General features: G+C 42.0%; 1 protein-coding gene across 4 annotated transcripts in view; it reads right to left on the reverse strand.

The window, feature by feature from the left end:
• The window catches only part of WDR20 (WD repeat domain 20), a 56,689-nt gene extending 35,824 nt beyond the window's left edge, over positions 1 to 20,865 (reverse strand). For 3 of the 4 annotated variants that reach the window (XM_067555036.1, XM_067555035.1, XM_067555033.1), the window contains exon 1: positions 20,599 to 20,865. In XM_067555036.1, the coding sequence (XP_067411137.1) occupies positions 20,599 to 20,862 (264 nt within the window). In that variant the 5' untranslated portion in view covers positions 20,863 to 20,865. Of the gene's footprint in view, positions 1 to 486; positions 1,375 to 2,353; positions 2,540 to 20,598 lie in introns of those variants that run through there. The other variant, XR_010921164.1, reaches the window with a different exon arrangement.
• Between the last annotated feature and the right edge of the window lie 5,471 nt (positions 20,866 to 26,336).

The following is a 26,336-nucleotide window of genomic DNA, read 5'->3' on the forward strand; positions in this document are numbered from 1 at the left end:
AAGGTGCATGACACGCACATCTTTAGGAACTCAGGTCTGTTCAAAAAGATGCAAGCAGGGACTTTCTTCCCTGACCAAAAAATAAACATTGGCAATGTTGAAATGCCAGTAGTGATCCTTGGAGACCCTATCTACCCATTGCTCCCCTGGCTGATAAAGCTGTACACTGGGCACCTGGACAGCGAGGAGAGGTTCAATAATAGGCTCAGCAAGTGCAGAATGGTCGTTGAAAGTGCATTTGGATGTTTAAAGGCGTGCTGATGCAGTTTGCTCACTAGGCTAGACCTCAGGGGAAAAAAAACATCCCAGCAGTTATCTCTGCATACTGTGCGCTCCATAATGTCTGAGACACAAAGGGGGAGAAGTTCCCATTGGGTTGGATCATGGAGGCAGATAGGTTGGCTGCCAATTTTGAGCAGCCAGACAGCAGTGCAATGCTGAGAGCCAACCACACAGTGCTGTGCCTCAGGGAAGCCCTGAAAAAATTGGTTTTGCAGTGAGACCTAATGTTTCTGAAAAATCTGTGTTCTGTCTTCCATTCCCATCCTCCACCCATTCCCCAGCACCACAGCACTGTGCTAGCCCCCTCCACCCTCAGTGGTAATCCCCGTGGTCGCAATAAAGAAAGAGTAATGATCTTTAAAGCAATACATTTTTATTGTTGATAGTTAACAGTGGAGGGAAAGGAAGTTATTTCAATACTTTGCATGCATTGTAATGGGGCTGTGAGGGGACAGAGCAAAATTTCACTGTGCAAACAGCAAATACCACATTCCCATTTCTTAAAGAGGCCAGCACCTCTTTCTGCTCCCCTCCCTCAGCATGGAGTGGAGCATGTACTGCACCTTGCTTAACCTCCTCCTAGATCACGGTCATGGGGCTGTGAGGGGACACACAGCAAAGTTTCACTGTGCGAACAGCAAACACCACATTCCCGTTTCTTAAAGAGGCTGGTGCCTCTTTCTGATGCTCCTCACCCGGCGTGGAGTGAAACACATACTGCACCCTGCTCAACCTCTTCCTAGATCGCTTGAGGGTGGAGGCTAGGAAAGAATGCCTGAGTTGAGAGTTTTGCAGGGGCTGCAGAAGGAGTCTATCCTGTCTATCCTCAACATGTCCGACTGATCCCTCATTATACGCAACATCTCATCCTGCATTGCATGCTCCCATTCATAGGCCGTCTTCCTGTTCTCCATGTCCATATTCATTTTCTCCAATAATTAAATCCTCCAGGTTCTTAGCTCTGTGTCAGCAGCCATGGAGATGTTCATTATTTTGATGAACATGTCATCCTGAGTTGTTTTTTTCCACCTTCTAATCTGTGACAGGCGGTCAGCAGAGTAGTAGATGCTGAGCTGAAGGCCGTGCTGTCCACTGAAAGGCAAGCAAAGCATAAGATATCCATTGTTAGCTGGCCACATGGACGAAAAGGAATGTTACAATGTAAAAATAAATCCCCTTTATATTCCCAAGAGAACGGCAGACCCACATACCAATCTCTACCTATTGCAGGGGTCGTAGTGCTGTTCCCAGCCATGATAAGGGGTTGGTGCATCCATTTCAAGGAAATCCCCGTAGTGCATGATGTATAAGTTCACAGTTCCCCAAACAGCAGGATTGTTGCGCCCACTGACCCTCCCAAAAATCTGTTTTTGAAAGGGTGGTATAGATCGGGGGGGGGGGGGGGGGGGGGGGGGGGGGGGGGGGAGGGGAGAGAGAGAGAGAGAGAGAGAGAGAGAGAGAGAAATTCCCCTGGGCGAAACCATATGTGGGCACCTGTCTCGCGACCCCTAAAACCCATTGCAGCCACGTGCTGTGTCGTAACTCGCGGTTTACATATCCCAAAAAACCTCCCATGGCAGAGGGGAAAAAAACGATTGTATGGAGCAGGTATTGCAAATTTGTGCCATCTTCCCTAGGTGACCATGAGTGATAGTCTCCTGAGGGGAAGAGATGTGGAAAGGGAGGATTTACTGCAAGCCATCTAGGTATAGGCCTGTCCCTTATGCTGATATGCTGCGTTCAGCGATGTCCGCACAATAAGAGAGTGGTGGGGGAAAGTGTCCTATCGTGGTGGAAGAAATAAGGCTGCTCTCCCCAGAAACCTTCTGCAAAGGATCAAAGAGTACCTAAATGAAAATTTCCTGGAGATATCCATGGAGGATTCTCGGGGCATCCCTGTGCACATAAACATTCTTTTCAGGGGAGAAAAGGGGGGACACCCCTTGTGTAAGTAAACTAACAACGAAGAAGCCCACCCCCGACACCACACAGTTCCCCCCCCCCCCCCACTATGACAAGAAGCTGGACTGGGGAGATAACTATAGAAATGAGATTTGCAGTACATACTCACCAGATGTGCTTTCCCTGTCATCTCAATCACTCATGCTGTCCTGTGTCCAGCTCGGCTATTCCGGGGGTTACAAACCGGTCCTGGCTTTCAGGGAGAATGGATTCCCCAGTCACCTGGTCCCTGTTCTCCTCCTCCTCATCCACAAAGTCCTTCTTGTTCATCCTGGATTCCCCTGATATAGCTATGCTGCGTGGCAGTACAGTGATAAGGTCACTGCCAAGAATCGCATGCAGCACCTCATAAAAGCAGCATGTCTTCAGTGACGAGCCAAAACAACTTTTCGCCTCCCAAGTTTTCTGATATGCCTGCCTCAGCTATTTGATTTTAACACAGCACTGCTGCGCGTGTCTCCTGTGCCCCTTTTCCAACATGCCACGCGATATTTTTTCATAAATATCTAAATTCCTTTTGCTGGCTCGGAGCTGAGCCAGCACAGACTCTTCGCCCCGCAGACCGATCAGATCCAAGACCTCAAGTTGACTCCAGGCTGGAGCGCATTTAGGGTGGACAAGCTCCCTCCACGCTGACAAAACAGGAAATGGGAATTCAAAATTTCCCGGTGTTTGAGGGGAGGGGCTGTTTCCTTTGTAAGTGGCCGCAGTGCAGCAGAGTGCGAATGTGCAGAGCAGTCACAGCAGATCATTGTGTGATAACTCACGGAGGCCAATTACATCGAATTATGCTGTGCTCCGCCTACACTGCCGCTCATTTGACCCAAACAATTTTATTTCAGCGCAACGCCACTTACGGAGATGGTTTTATTAAGTCGAATTTCCCATGATTTAAGTCAACGGAACTAACCAGCCAGTGAAGTCGCATACATTATGTGGTCGACGGAAGCCGCATTCCATCAATCTACTTTCACAGTGTAGACCAGGCCTAGGAAGTTGAACAAGCTAAGATTACTTCAGAACTCAAGTATAGTTACTTCTAGAATTAACCTGTGTTTTACTTAAGACTAGTTAAGAATAGCCTCTCCTCTTGGGTACTGTAGAACTAGCTGTTCCAAGAAACAATCACTTAATAAAAAGTATGATAAATTGCTTCTCAAAACAATCATGTTGTTCTATTTACCCAGTTTATAGGTGGATATCAAGTCCCCCATTACCCTTATTAGATTTTTTAAGCTTCTGATCTCTCAACATTGTACACTTGTTTTCTTGATCTGAAGGCTAGTAGCATAGCCCTACAACATTGCAGCTTGGGATTCAATTGTATGGTCCTTTTCACACAATTTTTATCTGACTAGATTCCTTGGAATCCTTTAGATACAATGCTACTCTCCCACCTCTTCAGCCTACTCTCTCTCTCCTATATAGTTTGTAACCAAGCATTATAGCAGGGGGGCAAAACCAGGGCTTGTGAGCCACATACAGCTCTTCTACAGTTGAAGTGCAGCTCGCAGAGCCCCCATGCCCTTCCATTCTCCGTCTACCAGACTGGAGTGGAGAGTTCAGAGCTTCTACCCTGTGGCAGGGTGGTGGGGCTAGAGGATTCTGCCTAGCAGGGGGAGAGGGGCCTCAGGGAGTCAGTAAGTTTGGCCAGCCCTTGATTATAGTATTATTTTCCTTAAGAAACTGTTAAATGGCTGTCATCACTATTAAAGCATGAACAATTACTAAATTGCAAAAGGTGTAAAAATTCATAGAAGAGTCATGCTTAGTAATACACAGACCAGGGTAAAATTTTGTAAGTCCTTATAAGTCATGTTTATCTATAAATCATTGTCATGAGAAATACAGCTTTTAACTATAAAATAATTCCCCACAAATACTTGTTTTGTATAACTATTGTTAATTGTTGCCATTTTGCTATTAAGCCAGGAGCAGTGCAAGTTAAATACCCCAATCTGCCTGTGTATACTTTTGACATTTCCATACTACTCAGCTAGAGGCCTAAAGTTCAGTAAAACTGTAGTCCTATTATGAAAGGAAAAAAAATCAAGGCAAGCCAAAAATCAGATAACCCTGGTTTCTTTATAGTTACGAAGGGGAATTCAGCCTTACAAGTTTACTAAACAAGTCTCTCACAAAGAAGTCTACTTGCCCACCCTTTAGTTGTAAAATATTTTAATATATATCAATAAAGGGTACTAGATTGTTTTTGAAAGGGAGAGGGCACTCCTGCTTTCCCAAATATCTTTTCTAAACACAAACTTGACAGTGGAGAACATTGCATTGCTCAACTACCACCACCCTGGTCAATCAAGCAGCAGCAATAAACAGGAGTGATGGAACCATCCAGATGATGTTGCACTGAGGGGCTAATGTGACCATCTCTACAGTTAAGCTACCAAAGTTCCTTTTGTTAAAGAACGCAGAATGGAATCTTGTTCATTCTATTGGACAGATTCTGATCGGCCCATTTATAATACTTTTCTTACAACTCCCACTGATTTAGCAAAGATCAGAAATGACCATGTGCATTTTTCTTATGTCCACTTAAAATCTAAGAATCTACTTTTTGGATTCTGTACTGAAAGTGTTTAAACTATTAAGAAACCTTGATAAACAATTTAAAACTGGGTAAATCAAGAAATTACCTGATGGTCACAAATTAATCCATCAGAGTTGTTATTGGAGTATGCCCTCAATCTTACAACAAGAACAAGTTTCTTTTCTAATTATGGGAGAGTACTATAGTTCTGCAATTCAAGAAAATATACTACCATTTAAATATTATAACTGAGAAACTGTCTATTGCTAGTTGGATATGCCTCCAAATCACTGAGGAGACTGGAGATAAAATTACTTTATTTGGTAAGCATTTTTAAAATTTTCTGTTTACTAAATTCTTAACATTTTATATTGGATCATCCTCCACCCCCACAGTAACATTAGTATGAGAGATTTACTGGTAGCGCAATAAGTAAAACTAGCTAGAAAGTTACAACTACCATTAAGATTTGCAGTGAATGCTCCCTTGCACGTCTCAGTTAAACAAAAGCAGCTGAACTGCTTTTATATTGCCAAAAATATAGAGCAGTTTGGAAACTGTGTTTATTTACTTTGAGCATCACAATCCCACAGACTGAATGCCACCTGCCTGGTCCACAAGGTATCTAGTCTATAAAAATCACAACACTGCCTTTTCCATCTCCTTTCCTCAGAAAAGTTACTTGATCTGTTGGACTAGTCCTCTCAGACACACTATTATCTTTGTACTATCAACAGTTCTCCCTTTAGCTATTCTAACTTCTCATACAACTTCTTCCTCCCTTCTCCCATCATTCTCAATTTTTTCCAGTCTTTCTTCCTTCAGTGGCTTCTGCTCATCTTTGAAATCAAGTTCATGCTACATCTTTACATCATTCCCATTGACTGAAGGTCACCTGCCTGCTCCATCTTCTATGAAGATTACACACCATTGCCTATTTTGTATTGTGCCAATTTGTGTCTTGTGTCTAAGCTTTTCAAATACTGCCAAACACAGAGCACTATATTTAGCATAAGTGTGCTGAACAACTGAATATATAGGGATTTTCATTCCTGTGTTATGCAAAATTCTGTACATAAGCTAAGCCACTGATAATTACAAAGCCAGTTTATTTCTTCTCTAAAATTTTAGAAACAGTCACATTTAGATGGGTAGTGAATATGCTGTTCTGTTTCTTGGGATATCAAGAAAGAAGGCTTTAAGAAACATATGCAAACTGCTAAACAAAAGGTTAGCAGTATCAGCATATTAGAGGTTTCCAATCCTTAACAGACAGATGGAGTACGTATTGGAGACTACAAACAAGCAGAAGCCAATAGCAAAGTATACAAAGAAATTCATATGATCTATCCACTTCCCCAAAGCAAATGACTTTTTAGTTACATATTGAACAAAATTAAGGTAATTTGTTACAACAACTGTGTCGGAATGCTAGAATGCAATTTTGGTACTAGAAGAGTTAGTGACTTTTTGTTCTAATTTTAGCCCTTTAGCCTGTAGCCCTTTAAAATATCTGTGATAAACAAAATTGCAGTTTATCTGAAGTTTTTAGAATGTTAAGTAAAGAAACTGAGTAGCCTAATGAACAAGAATATTTCCGTCTTTAAGGATATTCAGACATTTCAGAAAAAGTCATTAAGCAGCGCGCATGTGTGTATTGTTAAAGCTATATTAATTATATCAGCCATCATAAACAAAGTTCTTTAGTTTACTAAAAATACATTCCAGTAGCCTCACATTAATGGGAATCTGTAAATCACAGCAAGTTTAACTTCTGACAGTTGCAACTGAACTGTGTATTTGTACTGCAGTAATACCTAACATTAATCAAGGCCCTATTGTACTAAGCACTGTACAGACCTATATTAAAGACAGTCCCTACCACAAAAAGCTCACAATTTAGGTATAAAACTGAGTATGCTAAAAAAGGGGAATAAACAGAAGTTCACTAGAAAAATCAGCACATACGATTTCAATATTATCTTTTGCTATAATAAAATAGCATTTTAAGGACAGTGAAAATTTTATATTCCTGAGGGGGAAATTCAGTTATGAAGCAGTCTACGTAACTGCACCCTGTGTTATATCCTATGCTGCTTTATAGAAACTTATTTCACTATAACAGTGATTGGTAATCATTTTATAGTCTCTTCATTACAAAGCTCAGTAGGAGTCAAGTTCTGACTTTTTAACCAATTACTACACTGTAAACATGGGTCTTTCTGATTGTTAGGTCTAACTGGCCCACAGGTATGCCAGAGAGTTTTGATCTTATCTGACACATACCCTCATCCAAATTCCATCACATTCCAGCATGTTAAAAACTATTATAAGTGTAAAAAACTGATTACTACATATATTCTACAAACTTTAATTTCCTGATATTCTAGAAGTCAAAAATAGCCTCATAGTAGTAGTATGAATATATAAAATATCTGCCAAAGAAGAGTCACTATACTTCAATACCAAAAATGAGGCCCTACTGGGTTTATGCTTTTACTCCAAGCCATATCTGGTCACAGGCAGAAGAGATGCAATATTGTACATTATCAATTGCAGTACTGAAGTTACTTCACACTTCTGGCATTTTCCTTCTATGTCTGTCAAAAGGCACTCTACCATCACTGTGTGGCAAGCAAATACTCTCATTTTACAAGCAGGAACCTGAGGCAGACAGAGAAACTACCTGAAAAAACATGTACTGAGCACCTGGCTGCAATACACATTCTTCCTGCAGAGTAGATGGGACTAACCACATGTGAGCTATGCTACTGTGTTGAACAGACCAAGCACTTCATCTAAACTGAAAGCCAGAACTCTAGTTTAGAAGTTCTAAGAGTGAAAGACGGAAAGTCTCATGCAATCCAGGTCTCCCAACGTAAAGATCTATGCTTTAGGCACCGAAGCCCTCTTATTCCACCTTCAGCCAACATCTTTGCTACTTGTAAGCAAAGCCAGAACTACATTAAAGTTAAATAAATGGTCCACTTCTTTGCAAGTTACAAGAGTATTATAAGCATAATTTTATATTCCTGTATTTCTACTTACAAGGTAACATAAAAGATGGCACTGGATTCATTCCCTACCCCCGAATGGTATGTAACAAATCCTACAGGGTTTGAAAAAGTGCACCCCATAGCTTGTTCAGGCTAGGGTACTCTCCTAAAAGAGAAGAGATCCAGAACCCAGTTTTCTGTTCCAAATATTTTTTTTTTTTTTGTATTATCTACGGTGCAACTGTTTCAACAAGAATGACTGAGAAAGCCCCATATCAGAATATTTTATAGCCCAGTGGTTAGGATTTGAATAGCGATTTGCCATCCTTTCTCCTCAGGTGGAGCGGGACTTGGACCAGGGGTCCCCTACAACTCAGGTGAGTATCCTAACCACTTGGCTAGAAGTTATGAACGAGGGTCTCCTCCCCTGGCCATTTTGTATAAGCTCTTCTATAGGGGCCTGATCCAGTAGAAAAGATCTGAGTATGCTTACCAGATTGGGGCCACACAGGCAAAGGAATGCCTCACTTCTCCCAATTTGTGCACCATTCTGGGGCTCAGTCATCCAAATGCCTGGCATGGACTTACAGCATGCATGCTTAGAGGCTGAAATATAGGTGCCTAGGAAACTTATACTGCAAAAATTCAGGTGCTGAGCAAGCTCTCTCTTGCACCTCTCTCTTGGTCTGGGTGCAAGTAGCTTCCCACTTGAGTGCTTTGGCTCATCCCACCATCAGAAAAGGCTCCATGTACTCAAAAAAAATACTAGTACAGTAAAATAAAGTCTTAGAAACAGTTAGTAAAAACAACAATTCCGTTTATGTTAATTCTAGTAAACTTCTGTCCTAAACTAAAAGATGCAGTCTAGCAACACACACAGATCTGTAATACTCTGTTTAATTTATTTTTAAAATTAACAATTATCCTAATAAACCAAACTGTTAAAGCAGTCAGATAATTGAATTATGTAACTCTAAACACACGCTTGAAACTTATGTATGAGGTTGCAATGAAATTTTTAAAGTTATTTAGCACATCTGTAGATGACACGTGTCCACAATGCAACAGTTAAGGCAAAAAACTATCAGAGTGAAAAAATGTATAGAAAAATGCAGTCACAAGCTCACGTTTTCAGCAAGGTAACTTATTGCAAAATAAAGGCTATAAAACGGTTTTAAACAAACAGTTTAAAATTCAAATAAAGGTCACTTTCCTACATGCACCTGGACATTCAGAACCAGATTTATAATTCATGGAAGTCTCACTTAGAAGGTTACAAAGACCATGATGAAAAATTAAGTCACATTTGTCATGGAAGTGATGGAGCTTTTGTTGCATTATGACACCTCATAGTTTCTTCAAGTTAGAAAGTTTAGTTCTGCTACCGTTAGATCTTGAGACACTCATAATCGTTTAACATATTGCAAACTCCTCAGTTAAATAACTTAAGTCCCAATTATAACTTAACATTTGTGTTGTGTACCCAAGATCCACTTGCACCGAGAACTAAACCACACACATCCCATGCACCCGATAGACACAAGTCAGTATTTTTAAATGTATTTTACTGTCTCTTGTGCTTTTGATACCTTTCCACTCCTGCCTTCACTACAGTTTTTCTATCCTAAATTAGGATTACCATGTTTTCACTGTATATTCTTTCCTTTCTCTCCTCCCCACCCCTTAACATCAACTCCTCTTTTTTTCCCTCCAAAACATTTGCTACCTCTTCTTCCTCCCATTCTCTCAAACTTTCAGTCCTGTATTTTAACTTTATGCTCTCAATCTTATCCTCTTCCAACTACAATTCCCCCCCCCCCCACCTCCTAGGATAAACAATAGTAGCTCCAGTCACCCTGCCCTGGCTTCTCCTGCAGAAAAGAGCAGTTGCATCAGGTGATTTGCTCCCCTGCTTTTACCTCCTCTCTGGGAAAGAACATGACAGTTCCCCAGTCCCAGTCAGGCCCCACAGATTGCTGCTAGCTCTGAGTGAACAGATGCTTCTAATAAACCTTGATTATAACAATTACAGAGCTGTACTTGTGGGCTACTCCTCTGGAGCTATACCAGTGGCTGGGTGCCCTCCACAGGAACAGACAGGGAAGGCAGGCTGTTGCTAGAAAAGTTATCAGTTGCTCATGATCCTAGAGCTGTGGGGCAGGGCAGATCTGGAGTCAGGCAGTTCTCAGTCTCTGATGCTTCTCTCCTTTGGTCCTTGCACTGCTGAACTAATTTGGCACCCTTTCACAGCAGTAATACACTACCTTACTGGTGATGTGGATATACATAACCATTCTCATTAAGAAGAAGACGGGGCTGACCTGCCAGTCGACCATAAGGAACACTGGACTAATGAGAATCATTTCACCCCGTATGGACTTTTGTACTCTTTCCTACTGGATCATACCCCCAATGACTTTACTATGCATTGAAATGTGCCCTCATGCCCACATATGTATCTCTTATCATCCTCCCCTGACCTCCACTCTCACACCCACACAGGGACTCACTTGCCTTTCCTGGCAAATGCCTCCCAGGGGCTCTCCCTCCTTGACCTCCCAGGGATCCTCCCCACCATAGATAGCATCCCCCCCTCCCCACATATCCCCCTGCACGCCACTGTACTCCCCCGACCTCCACCCCCACACATGGACTCACTTGCCTTCCCTGGCAAATGCCTCCCAGGGACCCCCCCTCCATGCTGGATAGCGTCCATCCCCCCCCGCATACCCCCTGCAACCCTCAAGCCCCACCCCCCCAGCCCCTCCCACGGGGCCACAGCTCATCCTCGATCACCCCCCATTCCCTCCCACTGCATATCATCCCCGGACGCTGTATTACTGTGCTTTTTGAACCTTGACTATCGCTTTATTGTTTTGTGCTTAAACATTTCCTCTAATAAAACGTTTTAATTTATATGGCTTCTATGCAAAGCTAATGTTTTATAGATGTGTCTTTAAAAAACCACAGCTGAACTTATTGGGGAAAAACTTCAGTTTGCACTAATCTTACACAGAAATGCAGAAACAAAACAAAACAATTTTCTAAAGAATAAAAACATGACCTTCAACACAATTTAACACATTTAAAATTTCTTGTACTTTTGTTTGTCTCAAATCATATTTTCTAGTATAAGACCATTATTGTTAACAGATTTACTGAGTAAGAATATTCCTTTATATTGTTTGCTGCAGGCCAAAGTGTCCTTAAGGCATTATTACATGAGTTTAAAATTCCACAAATGACTCATTAAAAAAAAAAAAAAAAAAAAAAAAAAAAAAAAAAAGACATTCAGTATGTGAATCCTTTAGTGGCATCTTCTAGTGAAGAACTAGCAGTAAGAGCAGAACAAGTTAGATGTTTTTTTATGTCAAAGTTTTACATAGTGAAACATGCCCCAAGAGACTCACAAAACTTGGCAGCTTACTGAAAGTGGTCTTCTAATAGAAGTGGATAAAGACTCTGGAAAACCTTCAGGGAAATCATCTCTTGCTTAATAAGGTGAGTCTATATCTACAGCATACAGTAAATCCCATGCAATTTGTTCACTGCAGTACATTTTAAGAAGTTGACATGTTCATAAAAGTATTTGGCATTATATTGCATTATTTCATTCACTAGGTATACCCAAATACTTAAATTTAGACATCAGTAAGCCAAAAACTGAACTACAGCCTTTATTGAACTCTTCAAAACCATACAGCTTTGAACATTAGGACTTATATTGTGAGAGGACACATTGGTCAAGACAACATGGTTAAACCCAATTTGAAAAATGTCAGTCTAATTTTCCACCTGGACAGACAAAACAAGGCAGATTTCCAGAAAGACTAGAATCTTTTCGGTTTGTCATTTAACTTCCTCTTGAACAGCTTTCTTATATAATGAAAGAGCATTCTTTCAGATAACTCACATTATGTCAATCACATTCCAACTGTAAACTCTGTTCTTTCACAACTTTTGTCCCACATTATTGCCTAGTAACATCACTAACCTTTTGCTTCTAAAACCATTTCTGCACAAGAGTTTCAAGTCAGGCCTTGACTACACTAGAAAAATAACTTGACCTAACACAGCTCAACTTACAGCCACAGCAATAATTACTGTGGTGGCTGATGTCCACACAACCCCTCCTTGGGTTGTTGGAGTGCATCCTCACCAGGAACGCTTCCATGACTTAAGATGGGCAGTGTGGGGAGCTGAGAGCATGGTCTCTCAGCTCCCTGCTAGGAACCGCACAGGCTCCTGATGGGCTGCCACCCCCCACTCTCCGTTTCCTGCCCCGGGCTTCTCCCCTCCCTGTTCCCTGCCTGGAGTGGAAGGAAGCCGCCCTGGGTTTCTCCATTCCTGCTCTCCCACCAAGAACCCACAGCCATGTCAATTTCACTGCTAAGCCTGCCCTGGCTCCCAGTCAGGAGCTGCTCAGCTCTCAGCAGGGCTTTCTTGCCAATTTCAAATTGACAAGAACGATGGCCCCACAGCCGATGTAAGAGGGACATAGTGTCTACAATGACACTGTGTTGCCCTAACTAAGCCGACATGAGCCCTACACCTCTCGTCCAAGTGGTTTTATTTTATAGTAAAACCAGGGCTGTTTTGTCAGTGGGGGAGTGATTGCAGTGTGTACACCAGCACTGTTTTGTCGAAGAAAGCTGACTTTTGTCGACAAAACAGTCTAGTGTAGAACAGGCCTCAGTCTCTGTTTTCACTATGTTGGCTATCACCCTAAATCATGACAAATTGTATAATTACAGTAACAGATTTGTGCAACATTTCAACAGATTTTAAAGTATTTCCAGCATACTCTTCCCAACTTTGAAACAGTTCTGAAGCTTGTCAATTGTTAATCTAAGTATTTTTAACATTTAATATGAACCCACTGTTTCTTAAGTAAAAGTACAACCATTTAAAAAATGCTGTCATAGTCCATTTACAATATAAAGTCAGCACAGAAAACTGAGCATGCCTAACCCACACAAAAGTTGTCGGGGACACCAGTTCCAGAATTTTGGAGCTGACTGGCTTGTGTGTTGTGACAGATATAGCAATTTCCTGCAATGTCCTTGGAAGGCCCAACTGTATATTAAGTTAATGTATTACTGTGGACAACAATTGTATGCAACAGATGTGAAATCTGGATATTCAAAAGACTCTACAGAAAATGTGCCGGACAAGTATGAAATTTTGGGACAATAAGTGGCCTTCTTGGGTAATATATACGGAGACATTAATGTAAATTACCCAACTCTAGTAAAACCCAGCCTTCTGAAGTTACATCCTGAGGAGAGAATATAACAATGACCAATAGTCCCTCTAGCACAGTATCCTGTCTTTCAACAATGACGGATGCCAGCTGCTTCAAAGGGAATGACCAGAACAGGGCAATTATTGAGTGACCCATCCCGTTGTCTAGTCCCAGCCTCTGAAAGTCAAGAGGCTGAGGGACATCCAGAGCATGGGATTGTGTCCCTGACCAGGATAGCTAATAGCCATTGATGGACCTATCCTCCATGAACTTATCTAATTATTTTTTTAAACTCAGTTATACTTTGGGCTTTCACAACATCTCCTGGCAACAAATTCCACAGGCTAACTCTGCATTATGTGAAGTACTTCCTTTTGTTTGTTTTAAACCTGTTGCCTATTAATTTAGGTGACCCTGTCTACTGATTACCTGTTACAGAAGGCCAAGATCAGAGGCCTGAGCTGTACAAAGAAATGGGTCAGCTGCCCAGCCTTTGCTTTGGTTCTGAATCTAAACCAGATAAACTTGTAACCACAGGGAAAACCTAGTTGTAGGTTTTGAAAGTGCACTTCAGTCCCTCCTAGTCTCTTCCTGTGGCAGATGATAATCTAGTCTTCTGTAGGCTGTAATACTTTGGCCTCATTTTGATTGTTGGGTTTAGTGTGCAAGTGCTGGGTGGTGCTGATGTCCTGTGATATACAGGAAGTCAGATTAGATGATCTAGTGGCTTTAAACTCTATGACAAAGGACTAAACCCTACTAGAGGCCTAGGTCAACATTGGAGGTTACCTCTGGTAAGCTGTCTAGCATGCATGTAGGTTCTTGTATTGTTTTAACATGTTTTCTCTGTAATGAATTTACCTTTGGAACAAATGCGCTCACTTAGAAGGAGCAGTGGGATAACATGTAACTGCGAGCACTATACTGCTCATAGTCTTCAGAGAGAAAGCAAAGCACAGGCACCTGCCTCTATAGGCCATCTGGTTTCCTGGGAATCTCAATGTAAATCAGGGAGCTGTGCAGCCTTAAAAACACACATCAGAAAGGAGTGAGATGCAGATCTCTAGGAGAGGTGAGAGGTGACAGCTGGGAGCTGGAAACCTTTAAGCATGGTCCATCAACGGCACCCAGACAGGGAAAAACTGGTGCAATTACCCTGAAACTGTGACATGTTTGTTCAGAATACCCAAAAGCTCATTGGTTAAAGCACTTGTGATATGGGATACCCATTTTCAAATCCTTACTCTACCTGATCTGAAGCAAGAACTTGTACCCAGGTCTCCCCCATGCCAGGTGACTGCCCTAACCCGCAGACTATTGGGTATTCTGGGGTACATATTAATCTCTGTCGAAACTGTTCCATTTTGTATAATTAAATATTTATGGAGCCAAAGATTTGAAATTGGTCTCCCACATCACAGGTGTGTGCTCTGACCACTGGATTACTGGCTATAATAATGAGGTTGGGGAAGAGGGGTCTCTCTTCATAAGAAAGGGCTAATCTTGCTTAGGCCTCTAACTCCAGGAGGGGGTTCATGGCTTTGGGTGGTAGGGCTTAGGTCATACCACTCTCTTCAACATTTCGTACAGGCTAGTTTAGGCACCTCCCTACTCAACTTGCTGGCTTTTGTGAATCGTTTTCTTAGACACTTTACCCTCCCCATTATTGTATAGGGAGCCTAAGGCTACGGCTACACTGATGGCGGCAAAGTCGCCACCGTCAGATCGATTTCTCTGGATTGACTGAGCAGTCAGTGAAGACCCGCTCAGTCAATCCAGAAATCGACGTACTAAGACCACCTTCGCAAGTGGGGTAGCACTGCATTGATGGGAACACGGTTCCCGGCGGCGCAGCACAGTGAAGATGGTGCGCAGAAGATGAGCCCAGAAGTCAACGGGAGTTACACAAGTTTTTTGCGTAGCTTGCGTAACTCCTGTTGACTGCTGCCGAATCCCGGAGGTAAGTGTAGACAGGGTCTAACTCAAAGCTGATGATTCCACTGAGGAGCAGAGTTAGGTGTTGCAATGCCTAAGTCCCTTCACAAGTCTAGCCTTTAAGGCTTAGCTAAATTCAGTTATAACTTGGTAATACGTACAAAGCAAGGAAAGCTCATCTATGATTAAATCATGTAGGGTGTTCATTCACTACTGACCTTGTAAACGTGAACCGAACAGCGTCATTATCAAAGAATGCCCTGTGGTCCACAAACAAGATGTATCTGGTGGTAAGTTTCAGTTACCTGGTCTATACTTGAAAAACTATCATCGTGCTTGGTCTTCCCAGGCCCACCATCAAGGTACAAAGGAACTGCCCATCCATCCAGAATCCACCCACTATTTAACCTTTTGCCCATAGCAACCATCAATGGTCATAGCTACTGCAGCAACTAAGTGCACAAGTATGGACAACCAAGAGAAGGGTCATCTTTTGGACAGAAATTTATTCTGAAGATGGAAACATGCAACCGAGAGCCTTTCCAAGCGAGTCTCAGATAGCACTCCCCACGCAAAGAGTGGATCACTCTCAAAACAACTCTGGACTTCACCCCTAGCAAAGCCTTCACCTCCATCTTAACAGGAGATTGCGGTACATATCTAGCCTCACTAAGGCCAGAAGCTGAGATGGAAACAGGAAACACAAACTTACCAACACGCCCAAGAATGCTTAACTAGCCAAGTATTTAATTAAAACAGCCACACCTCATTGCATCACAACTATGACTTCTCCTTACTAAAATACAATTTCACTCCCCTGCCCATTGGATCTAAATTTAAGACAAAGTTAGAATCTACTAACAGTTTTTCAGAGCTTCTCATTGCTGTAACTGGACAGCAGATACTGCATAAAAGCCTCATTACATCAAATAGCTGGCTTATAGCTGATCTGCTCTTCTCAAGTTTCCAATATTTCATTCTTTCCTTCTATCTTCCTCAAGTTAATTTCTAAACACCCTCTGATAGAGAAAGTTTGGAAAAAGTTACTGGTTTGCTATGAAAAGCTTCCAAAGGCAGTTTGAAGGAATTTTTTCCAGATTGAAAGCATTCCAAGCTCTTCCACCATCTTAGACACTGGACCCAACTCCTGATTCTACCTCCAAGAAACCAGGTTAAGAAAGCATCACGGTATCACTAGGAACACCAATCCTTACATAGTATTCATCTCCAAAGCAACACAAACAAATTCAGTGGCCTGGGTAAAGAGACTTATAACAAAAGATTAAGTCAAAACAGAAATAGCAGACAAAGCTGATTTAGGATGTGGAAGCAGCCAGACAAAGAAAAGTGACCTAAAAGAATACTCTTTAGGGATGTGATTTGGATTCATCATATTCAGACTGGGATTTCAAACAATTTTAACCATTGCAAGTTCTTTCAGGGCTGAATTAAATATAGTACATACCAAAAGTTCCCAACCTGCAAAAGTTCCTAGTGCAGGTAGTTGTAACAGTTGCACAGCAACTGCATCTTTATTCCCCCTCCTTCCTCACTTGAAGGAACCTATTTAGGGTTTCTAGCTCCAGACATCATTTTCCTTGGATGGAGACCTGCATCTCTCTCCCTCCCGATCAGGATTTTAAGGCTGCATGGCTCCGTGCCTTAAACAGCAATATCCCCAGCAAGCCAATTGCCTAATGGCCAGTGCCTGTGCTTTGCTTTCTCTCCAAGGACTATGAACAGTGTTTTTCCACCAGTAACAAGTTACCACGCAACACTTTCCAAACAAGCACCTTTATTCTTAAGGCAAAAGCATTAGAGAGAAAACAAAAAAAAAATCAATAAGTTCCTATATGCACTCTTATCAGAGGCCATCCATCAGTCCTATGGGGCTCTAATACACCAAAATCTTTACAACCCTTCTGCAAGACTTGAGGCCTAGGACAGAAGGTCCTGAACGTTCATTTGACCAGAGAGAAGGCCTTGAATCAGTTTAAATGTAGCCTTTTAAAGCCACATTTAAACTCTTTGTTTTCCTAGTGTCTGGAAATCCAGTCTGAGTGTTCCTCCACATGGGGTGGCATCTCTTTGGAGGCGTTTATGGTGAATCACTCATATTGTGATCACTCTTTTAGTTCCTGAAGGAACTGTGGTAAACCTCCCTCATGGAGTAGAGCACGGTTACACACATGATCCCTGGTCCACAGTAATAGATAAACTTACTACAATATATTCCCCTAAAGACACTTTGCACAGCTGTAATATCTATTTACTTTGCTAGATCTTTCGTGGTTAAATTAAGCATGGTATACACCAAATAAAAATTCTTTGCCTGCAAAACTTCAGATAGTTCCCTAAAACTGAGGAATAAGACCCTGCTTCTACTGAAGTCAATGGCAATTCCTTCACTAACTTCAGCAGGAACCTGAGCAGATCCTAACAGAACAAGGCTTTTTAAAGACTGCCTAACAGGCAGTAAGAGGTAATAAAATTAACTATTTGTTTTTAACCTAAGTTATACTGCAGCTTTAAAAATACAAACCTGCATCTGCGGTAGTTAACGTTTTAAAGAACCTGAACTCTAGAAGTATAATCACTGGTCTAATCTAGCTAAATTGATCAGAAGAAATTAAGTTTAAATCAGGTTTACATAACAGGAGCTAAGCTAAACCCAAACAAAACCAAGCCTCTCTGTCACATGGTCACGTGTGTCAGGGTAACAATGTTCACCAGCAGAAACCTAGACTATAGTTCAATATGCTAAAATTGAGCTGAAGGTGTTCCTACGCTAGGAAAAGTAGCCAACGTTAATCAATTTTAGCTAGCTAGTGTTGGCTAAATTTTCTCTAGTCTAGAGCCAACTTTAGAAGCATGTGAAGTTTCCAGCAGTTTATATTTATTCATTTTAAGACAGTGTTTTACATTTCTAGTTTAGCCTACCACTGAACTCTCCTTTCACCTATCTTATATACCACAGCAAGAAGCAGTAGAAAGTTTTAACAGCATTTCTCTTCATGAAAATTATGTTAATCATTTTGACAGCTGTAATTGTCAGCTGGTTATCTTCCCTATGCTAGTGCCAATTTTCTACACAGTCAAAAAGAATCAAAGTCATAGGCCCCAATCTGAAGAATCAGAAGCCATAATGATTTAAAGCTCATCGATATTTCTAGATACATTGATAATGAAAACAACATTTCAAATACATGGCAGATTAACTTCCCCACTCTCGTTCTCATCTACAATATCTTGTTTAATTTGGATGTTTAATGTATTTCAGCTGTTACTTTAAGGCTTTTTAAATGAGTAATTATGGCATTAAAAATATCTGTTTTGAAGGTCTGATAGGTCAGATTGCTTTGACCAGCTCTTAAACACAAATTCTATTCTAAACTTCTAGTATATTTTACTGTATTTTTGAAGAAAGAATAGTATATTTAGAATATTTACAGTATTTCTCAAAACGCACAAAAGATATCCAGCTGGTAGAGAGTATGATTTTCAATTGCTGCTACACCCACAAATACAAAGTTAAATACTGTTTTACCAAAGATACTGAAAAACTATTAGAAGAATGTAACTAAGATATATGGGTTGTAAGTTGGCACTTAAAAATGCCTCAGTTCCCTATTTTCAAGGCATACTTTCAACTTCTAGATTTTTCTTTAAGAATGATAAATGACTAAAGATTGGTAAGAATCACATGTACTGTAACTTGGCTGCATTATGAGCTGCTCTAAATACAACAGTTGTAGAAGTTGCAATTATTCTGTACTGAAAACTAAGTCAAAGATCATAGAATCCTAGCAGTTACAAGGGTTTGAAGATGGACAGATTTTAATGATATGAAATATTGTCCACAAATGACTCACATGTAGAAAAGGCCACTGTGGATTATAAAGTGGAAGCATTAAAGATATTGATTATTTGTTAACATGAGTAGGCAGATAATTGTTCAATAACATCAACCACTCTTTAAGTGCTTAAACACAAAATCAATATTTAAATTTAATTCACAATTACTTAAAATATCCCCAAATTATCAAGACTTATCACATGAGTAAGTTAAATTATGTAAATGGCAATTCAAATATGTATATGCACTTGTTTCATACAATTAAGACAACCCAAGTTGGGTCTGTTCAGCTACTAGTCATTACCAACGGATCCTCAGTAGGCTTCACTTTCCTCAGTAATTAGCTAGTGCATACATTTTATATGAATTATCAAACAAGAGAGAGTGGTTTGGGCTCTCACCTGGAACTCTGTAAACTCAGGTTGAATTCCTTGCTATGCTACAAACCTTCCATGTGACTTTGGGCAGGCCACTAAGTCTCTCTGCACCTTAGCTCCCATTTGTAAAGTGGGAATAACAACTCTTCCCTACCTCTCAGGGTTGTCATGTGGATATATACATTAAATATTGTAAGGTGCTCACATACTATAGTAATTAGGAGAGGAGGATTCATATGTACCCAAGATAAATAACAGCTTAACAGAAATTCAAGATTTACTATGCCTATATTTACATATATTAGAAGTGACATCTGTTCACTTGGTGATGCAAGTTATCAGAATGTCTCACTAAACCCCATGAAGGTAGGCACCCTGTTTCAAAAAGTCAAAACAACAATTACATATACTTAAATAGGTACAATTTGTCATTAATATAGTATGCTAGCCATTTAATGGACAGGCTATTAGACCTACACCACCAAATCTTTTTTACAGGTTGAGAACCTTATTTTGCACCAGTACTTCTCTCAAGATAAAAAGCTTTTACTGTGTGTTATAATTAGAAATGTAAAGTCTCAGCCTTTAGAGAGCTAAGCTCACTGTACTGGACCCATCTAGAGACAGTCCAACGATTAGTTCACACTTTATAACATTAGATCACTAACTTTTCACTCTAAGTGTGAAAATTTTCCTCCCCGCCTAAATAAAACTAAAACCCCACCCCAGCAGAGATTTGGCAGTCCCATGCTAATACCAAACAGTCCTCTGGCCTGTAGCAGCAAGTGAGACAGGCCCAGAGTTACTATACCATTAGCAAACCTGCCCCCTCCAGCAAAGAAAGGGCTGCACAGCAACATACTCCAGGAAAAACCCTTTAACTGCTGGTGGGGACTCTCTGGTTTAATTTAACTAGTTTTTAAACAGAGATTTGTGAATGGGATTATATGACACAGTTGCCTGCCACAGCAGGGGACTGGACTTTACGACCCAAGAAGTCCCTTCCGGTCCTATGTCCTTTAAGTAGCCCCCAACAAGGCAGCACTGGTCCTCCTCCCTTTCAGGGCTCTCCCGCTAATCGCACGTCTAATCACTTCTGCCTCTACCCCACGGGCCGGCACCTCCTTGCTCTGTGAGCAGGTACAGCTACCAGACACAGAGCGGTTTCATTTGAGAGGACCCCCCAGAGCCTTGTAGAGCCTCCCCCCCCACTCCGAGTGCTGCGCTCACAGGGGGCAGAGCTCGCCCGTCACCGGGCCTCCGGCTCCCTGCCCGTCACCGGGCCTCCGGCTCCCGCAGGTGAGGCTCCATTGAAGCCAAGTCAGTCCCCCCGGCACGCCCCTCCATGCTCTGAGCGGGCCGGGCCCCTGGCCTCTCCCGCCCCCCGGCTGCGCCGGTACCTTGCGGACCCCCTTGTAGATGTAGAAGTAGAGCTCCCGGCCCACATTGAAGCAGAGCCGGTCGCCGTTGCCGCTCTGGTCGTTGACGTTGACGAAGGAGACGCGGACCGGGTTGGAGCCCTGCGAGTTGAACGGCACCCGGTTGGGCCGGCTGTACTCCGAGTGGCTCAGCAGCTTGTACAGCCCCTCCCGGGTGGTGAACTGGGTCTTAATCTCGTTCATCTCCTTCCCTCCTCCCTCCGCCGCCATCTTGGAAAGGAGCATTCATCCTGCCAGTGTGCCCGGATGTACCCCCACTGCGCAGCCGCTGCCGCTCGCTCTCCCCTACCCGAGGGCGGCCACGCAAAGGGGGAGGAGGAGCTGGCTCGCCTGTTTACTGCGTTCTGCGCATGTGCCATCTTGCCTAGGCGGCCCCTAGCGGGGGATAGGGAGGAGCTAGCCCCTTTGGGAGAGGCTAGGGGTGGCCCTGCCCTCAAGCGAGCGAGCGGTAGCGCCTCCGCGTAAGGGGTGAAGCGGGCCTCGTGCAATGAAGGCGGGAACGCGCAGCGCGGGACGCCACGGCTGCCTCTGAAGCTGGCAGGTGCATTGTGCAGCCCCAGGGCTCCCAGTGCACTTGCAAGGGGCTAGTCGTCAGCGCAGCACCAGGAGTCAACTCAGATTATTGGGCGGCGGCAGCAGCAGCAGCAGCAGCATAGCGTTTTAACATGAGGAGCGCGTGCTGCAGGGAGACAGGCGGGGCTCAAAGCCCACGGGGGGTTGATGCCATGGGCTTGGGACTCTGCTGCGGGAGGGAAAGGGAGGGTCGGATTTAATGTTTCAGGGCAGGGTTTTTACCAGCATCCTGAGGTCACTTCAGGTGCCAGTGTGGTTCTGCTAGGTAACTCCTTATGGCTTTGCACAGTTTTTGTTCCAACCTTAGAAACTTGAGAGCTGTGAGAGTCAACTCTTGGGTCCCTTGTGCCTGACCCTGGACAATTACAGGAGAACTTCAGAGTTACGAATATCTCAGGAATGGAGGTTGTTTGTAACTCTGAAATGTTCATAATTCTGAACAAAACATTATGGTTGTTCTTTAAAAAGTTTACAACTGAACATTGACTTCGTACAGCTTTGAAACACTACTATGCAGAAGAAAAATGCTGCTTTTCCTTTTTTTTTTTTTTTTTTTTAAAAGTAGGTTATGTTTAACACAGTACTATACTATATTTGCTTTTTTTCCCTTCTCTCTGTGGCTGCCTGATTGCGCACTTCTGGTTCCAAATGAGGTGTGTGGTTGACTGATCAGTTCATAACTCTGGTGTTTGTAATTCTCAGGTTCTTCTGTACATCTCATTGGGCCTAAGTTCACCTGCTGTAATCATTCCCACTTACCTTACAGAAGTGATGTCAGGCATGATTATTTATCAAATCAATGTACACCAATTAATCAGGATCTAATCAAGTAGAAAGCAAATGACCCAATTCTCATTTGCCCTAAAGTCCTCAGTTGCTACTCCAGCAGCATATATAAAGGTGCTTTAAACTGGGTAAGAGTGGCCCTCTGGCAAGTTCTTTGCCACCTTTTCTCCCAGTCCTGGTCTATCTTTGCACATCCTGGATTCTGGAGCCTCCTGGGTCTAGTTCCTGGCATAAATTAGAGCAGTGCCAGGTTATGTTTTAATCTTCACTTCTGCAACAGCCCAAAATAGCTAGACCACAATATGCTCCAGTCAAGACTCCTCCCACCACTGATACTCCCTCTCTTGACCCTGAGTACACACCCATGCCATGTTCTGCAAAAGGCAGTGTAGGGCTGTACCTCTACCACTACACCTGTGGGCCAAATTCCCTTATGCTGAGGGATCCTCAAATGTCTGGTTCTGACAGCTTTGTGGCATCTCTCTGCTGGCAAAGCCCAGATTCAGGGTCTGCGATCAAAAAGGTGCAGGAATGCTAAGTGCAGAAATGAAGAAATTGAGAATAAAGGCCAAAAATTCCAAATAGAAAACCCACCAGTTTAAATACACAGTGTATCCAAACTGCAAAGTCAAGTGCTTTGAGATCCTCAAGTGAAAGATGCTATAGAAGGGTGTAGGATTATTATTTAAATTACATGATAACCTCCAATGCCTATAACAAAGAATGAGATTTAGTTTTTTGGGTTTTTTTGTGACTCAGTCAGAGGATATCTTTATGAAGACATTCCCAAAATTTTGTAGATTCTTAAAAATGGAAAGTGGATTGGTTGGAAATGTATTGCCACGGCAGCATTCTTTTCACAGTTCTGCTGCACTAGCGCTCTCAAAGCTGTCACAGCATGTCACCCTTTTTAGATAATATTGTGCTGATCTTGCCCCACATGTTAGCTCTACGTGGAGGTTAGGTTTAAAACACCAATGTTGTGAAGATATAAGGGATTAACATAGCATTTTCTTATATGGTACACAGAGAAAGCAACCTAACATTTCACACAATTTGTTAAGAAAACTATTCTTTTAAACTTTCAAAGGTTGTTTATTGTTAGGTTACAGAAGAAAAGTTACAACTGAAACCTGTCAAAACAAAAAATATCTTAAAAGAAGTATTTCTATAGGAACCATTTTCCAAAACTATCTTAGTTGGATTCAGACTCCCCAATTCGCTACATAAAATGCTAGTGCTGGGCCCTGCGTTCTGGTATACCCAACATGAAGTGACTAGAATAGCCCTTTAGTTAACCAGTACTGTCTCACAGATGAGAGCATCCATCTGTGTACATGGAATATTCTAATGATGCCTGCACTTAATACTAGTATGCCACAGTGTTATTCTGCAAATGTATGTGACATTCCTCCTCCATACCCTCTATTTTTCTAAGGCTGAGTGCTGGTATTACAGAATTACCATCCATGATTCACTTACTAATGTTTAGTAGTGATTTGAGTTAAATACCAGCTGATGTACAGTTTGAATACAATTATTTTTTATTGCATACAAACAACTATATATCCAGTAAAACTCAAAATATAGGCCAGGTATACAGTAGGTTTCTTTGACATTAGGTTTCAAACATTCCCGACTGTTACTAACACCTTGCCAGATCCACCAGTGGTAGCAATAGTGGTAGCCCTTAATGAAGATGCTGCAAAAGATAGTAAGTGTTAATAAGTATGACCCTAAGGACTACTCCAAGTTACTTAACAAGAATGGTTCCCTAAGGCCCATTCTGCTACCCAGCTGGTATTATGACATCAGGAGATGGCACTATCCCCAACTACTCCTTTATGTGGAGACAGAATTGCATAGTGGCGTCCGCAGCACCACGAGCACCACCCCCTGCCCACGCGGATAAAGAAGCGGCCTGGGGAGGGTTGACTCAGCGGCACGAACTGCACGACCCACACGTACCTACCACCTCATAAGGGGATGGAGCGACCTCACCTTGCCGGTGCATGGTCAGCGACTGCCCAGGAAAAATGAAAACACCTGGTTGGCTGAAAGCCAAGGCATGACCTTAAAAGGCCATGCAGCAAATAACAACCAATGGGGCTTAGCCTCTGTTACCTGCGGGAAACCATAAAAGTTCACTAAAGTCAGGTAGCAGAGGCCAGAGAGGAATTGGATTTACCCGGCACCCTGCAAATCTCCTGGTCATGTCGGTTCAGCGGACTGATACATTTTCCCCGGCCCGCTTTGCTGTGAACTGATCACTTGGAGCGACTCTCTCCTGTCTGCAGGATTTAAAGCAAACGGCAAACTGAATTTGGCCAACATGGTATATTTTTACATGGTGTTTGTAAGTATGAAGTAACTGTTCTCTGTTGTGTCTGTGCTGTAACTCCTTCGGGGAACTCCAAAACCAGGCACCCTAGTGTCACATGCTGGCAGCCATGCATTGATCCGAAGAGATTACGAACACAGAAGTCTTGGGTGGTGCACTTTGTCATTTCATGCACAGAGTTCTCCTACCTTTTGCTATCATTGTTTATTGTAGAATAAAAAGTTTATTGGTTAAGCAAAACTCGAGAATCATCACTGCCTCTCCGACCTCCCGTATCCCAAACCCGAACCTACCTGAGAAATTTACTCTCAGTTCTAACACTTTAGGGGAGCTTTCCAGCTTCTTTGAGCTTGAATTGTGTGAAGAAGCGGGAACAGGACTGAGAATCTGACCCTAAATTGTGGTTAGCCCAACTGTGTTAAAAACGCAATAACATTTTGTAATGTAGACAAGCCACTGAAGTTTCTGAAGAGACATGTTTAAGGCTTCAGTTTTAATTCCCATGGACTGAGTGCTGTAGTGTGAGACTCAACTCATACCAGTCAACCGTGGTTCGAAGGCTCATTACAGTGGGATAGGTTGAAGGTGTAAGGGCCTGGAAAAGCAAGAGCCTCATGACTTCAGCTTGAAAAGGGAGGAACACACACACACACACACACAGAGCTTCTACTAACAGTAGCTTAGTTGACTGACAATGTTTTCAAGCCATATATATTAATAAATCCATACATCTCTTCATTACTAACCAGATTACTCCATAGGCTGAATCCCCTAGAATAACTTCTAAACGAATACATACCAATTCTCTTGATTAAGAAAAATGAGTCAGATATCTGCAATAAATCTCTCATTTGAATAAATATGCATAAGTGAATGGCTTAAAATGACCAAAATGATGATGATTAATTGTTAAAACACAATAAGCAAACACTTCCACTAATGATTGTTCAGAACCAAAAAAACATATCCAAAACTCACTGAATTTGTTGGTGGGGTCTTGAAAATACAGAACTTGATCTGAATTTTGTAAAGTCAGCCCATTTCTAATTTCCAGTCTATCTTAAAATGTAATTAATTAGCTAAGAGAACAGAGAAATTGTAAAACAACATTGAGTTCTATTGCCTTTTGACAAGGTGTATTAAAATAATGGTCTGGTTTATTTTAAAGTGGATTTAGCAACAAACTAATACATAGTTCCAAAAAAACTTCTACATTACTGACAAAAGGGCTTAGTTTTGGAACTACGTGCAAAGGGCCCCCAAAGCAGATGCAAAAGTTAATAGGCACTGGTCTTCTGGCTGACACATATAGTCCCATTATTCAAACAATCCCTGCCAAGATTAGAAATTATCAAGAGGGAAGACTGTATGCAAAGGAGTTTGCTGTATTGTGGTCTTATGCACATAAATATATGGACCATGCATCCCACTCCTTGCATGTTTTAGGAGAGGTAGAATAAGGGTGTTTTGCTTCTGCTCTCTGTTTCTGCTCCTGGCTCTGGGTTTTTCAGAGATTGATTCTAACCCCCAGGTTACTCTTGAAGCTCATTGACACATCATTGTATAGAAAGTTGCATGGCTGCTGCTGCCTATACTGCATCTGTTCTGTGAATACTTGATAGACCTTATTTTTCAGGCCTGTCGATTTGGCATCTTTCACAAGCAATAAAACTGCTCTTATAGAAATTCATTCTCTGATCTGGACCTTTCACATAGATTAAGACACTTGGTAGGTCTATTGTCTTGCAGAAATTATTTTTTAAAATCTAGTAATTAACCATTGATAATGATTTTCAGTGGCAGAGCTAATAGGGGAACAGGAAGAGCAATGCTGTCCCTCTCCTTTACGTGTATGTGGAGCACCTTTTCAAGCATATTATGCATAGAGGCTGCTCTAGGTACAAGCAAGTTAGGCAGCTGCTTACGGCAGTACAACTCATTCATGGTAAACTGGGCTATGATCTACCCCACACTAGCCTGCTGTGGCATGGATTAATTG

Source organism: Emydura macquarii, unplaced genomic scaffold (genome assembly GCF_026122565.2).
Source record: "Emydura macquarii macquarii isolate MOO-44397 ecotype Brisbane River unplaced genomic scaffold, CSIRO-AGI_Emac_v2 contig_1551, whole genome shotgun sequence".
NCBI lineage: Eukaryota > Metazoa > Chordata > Testudines > Chelidae > Emydura > Emydura macquarii.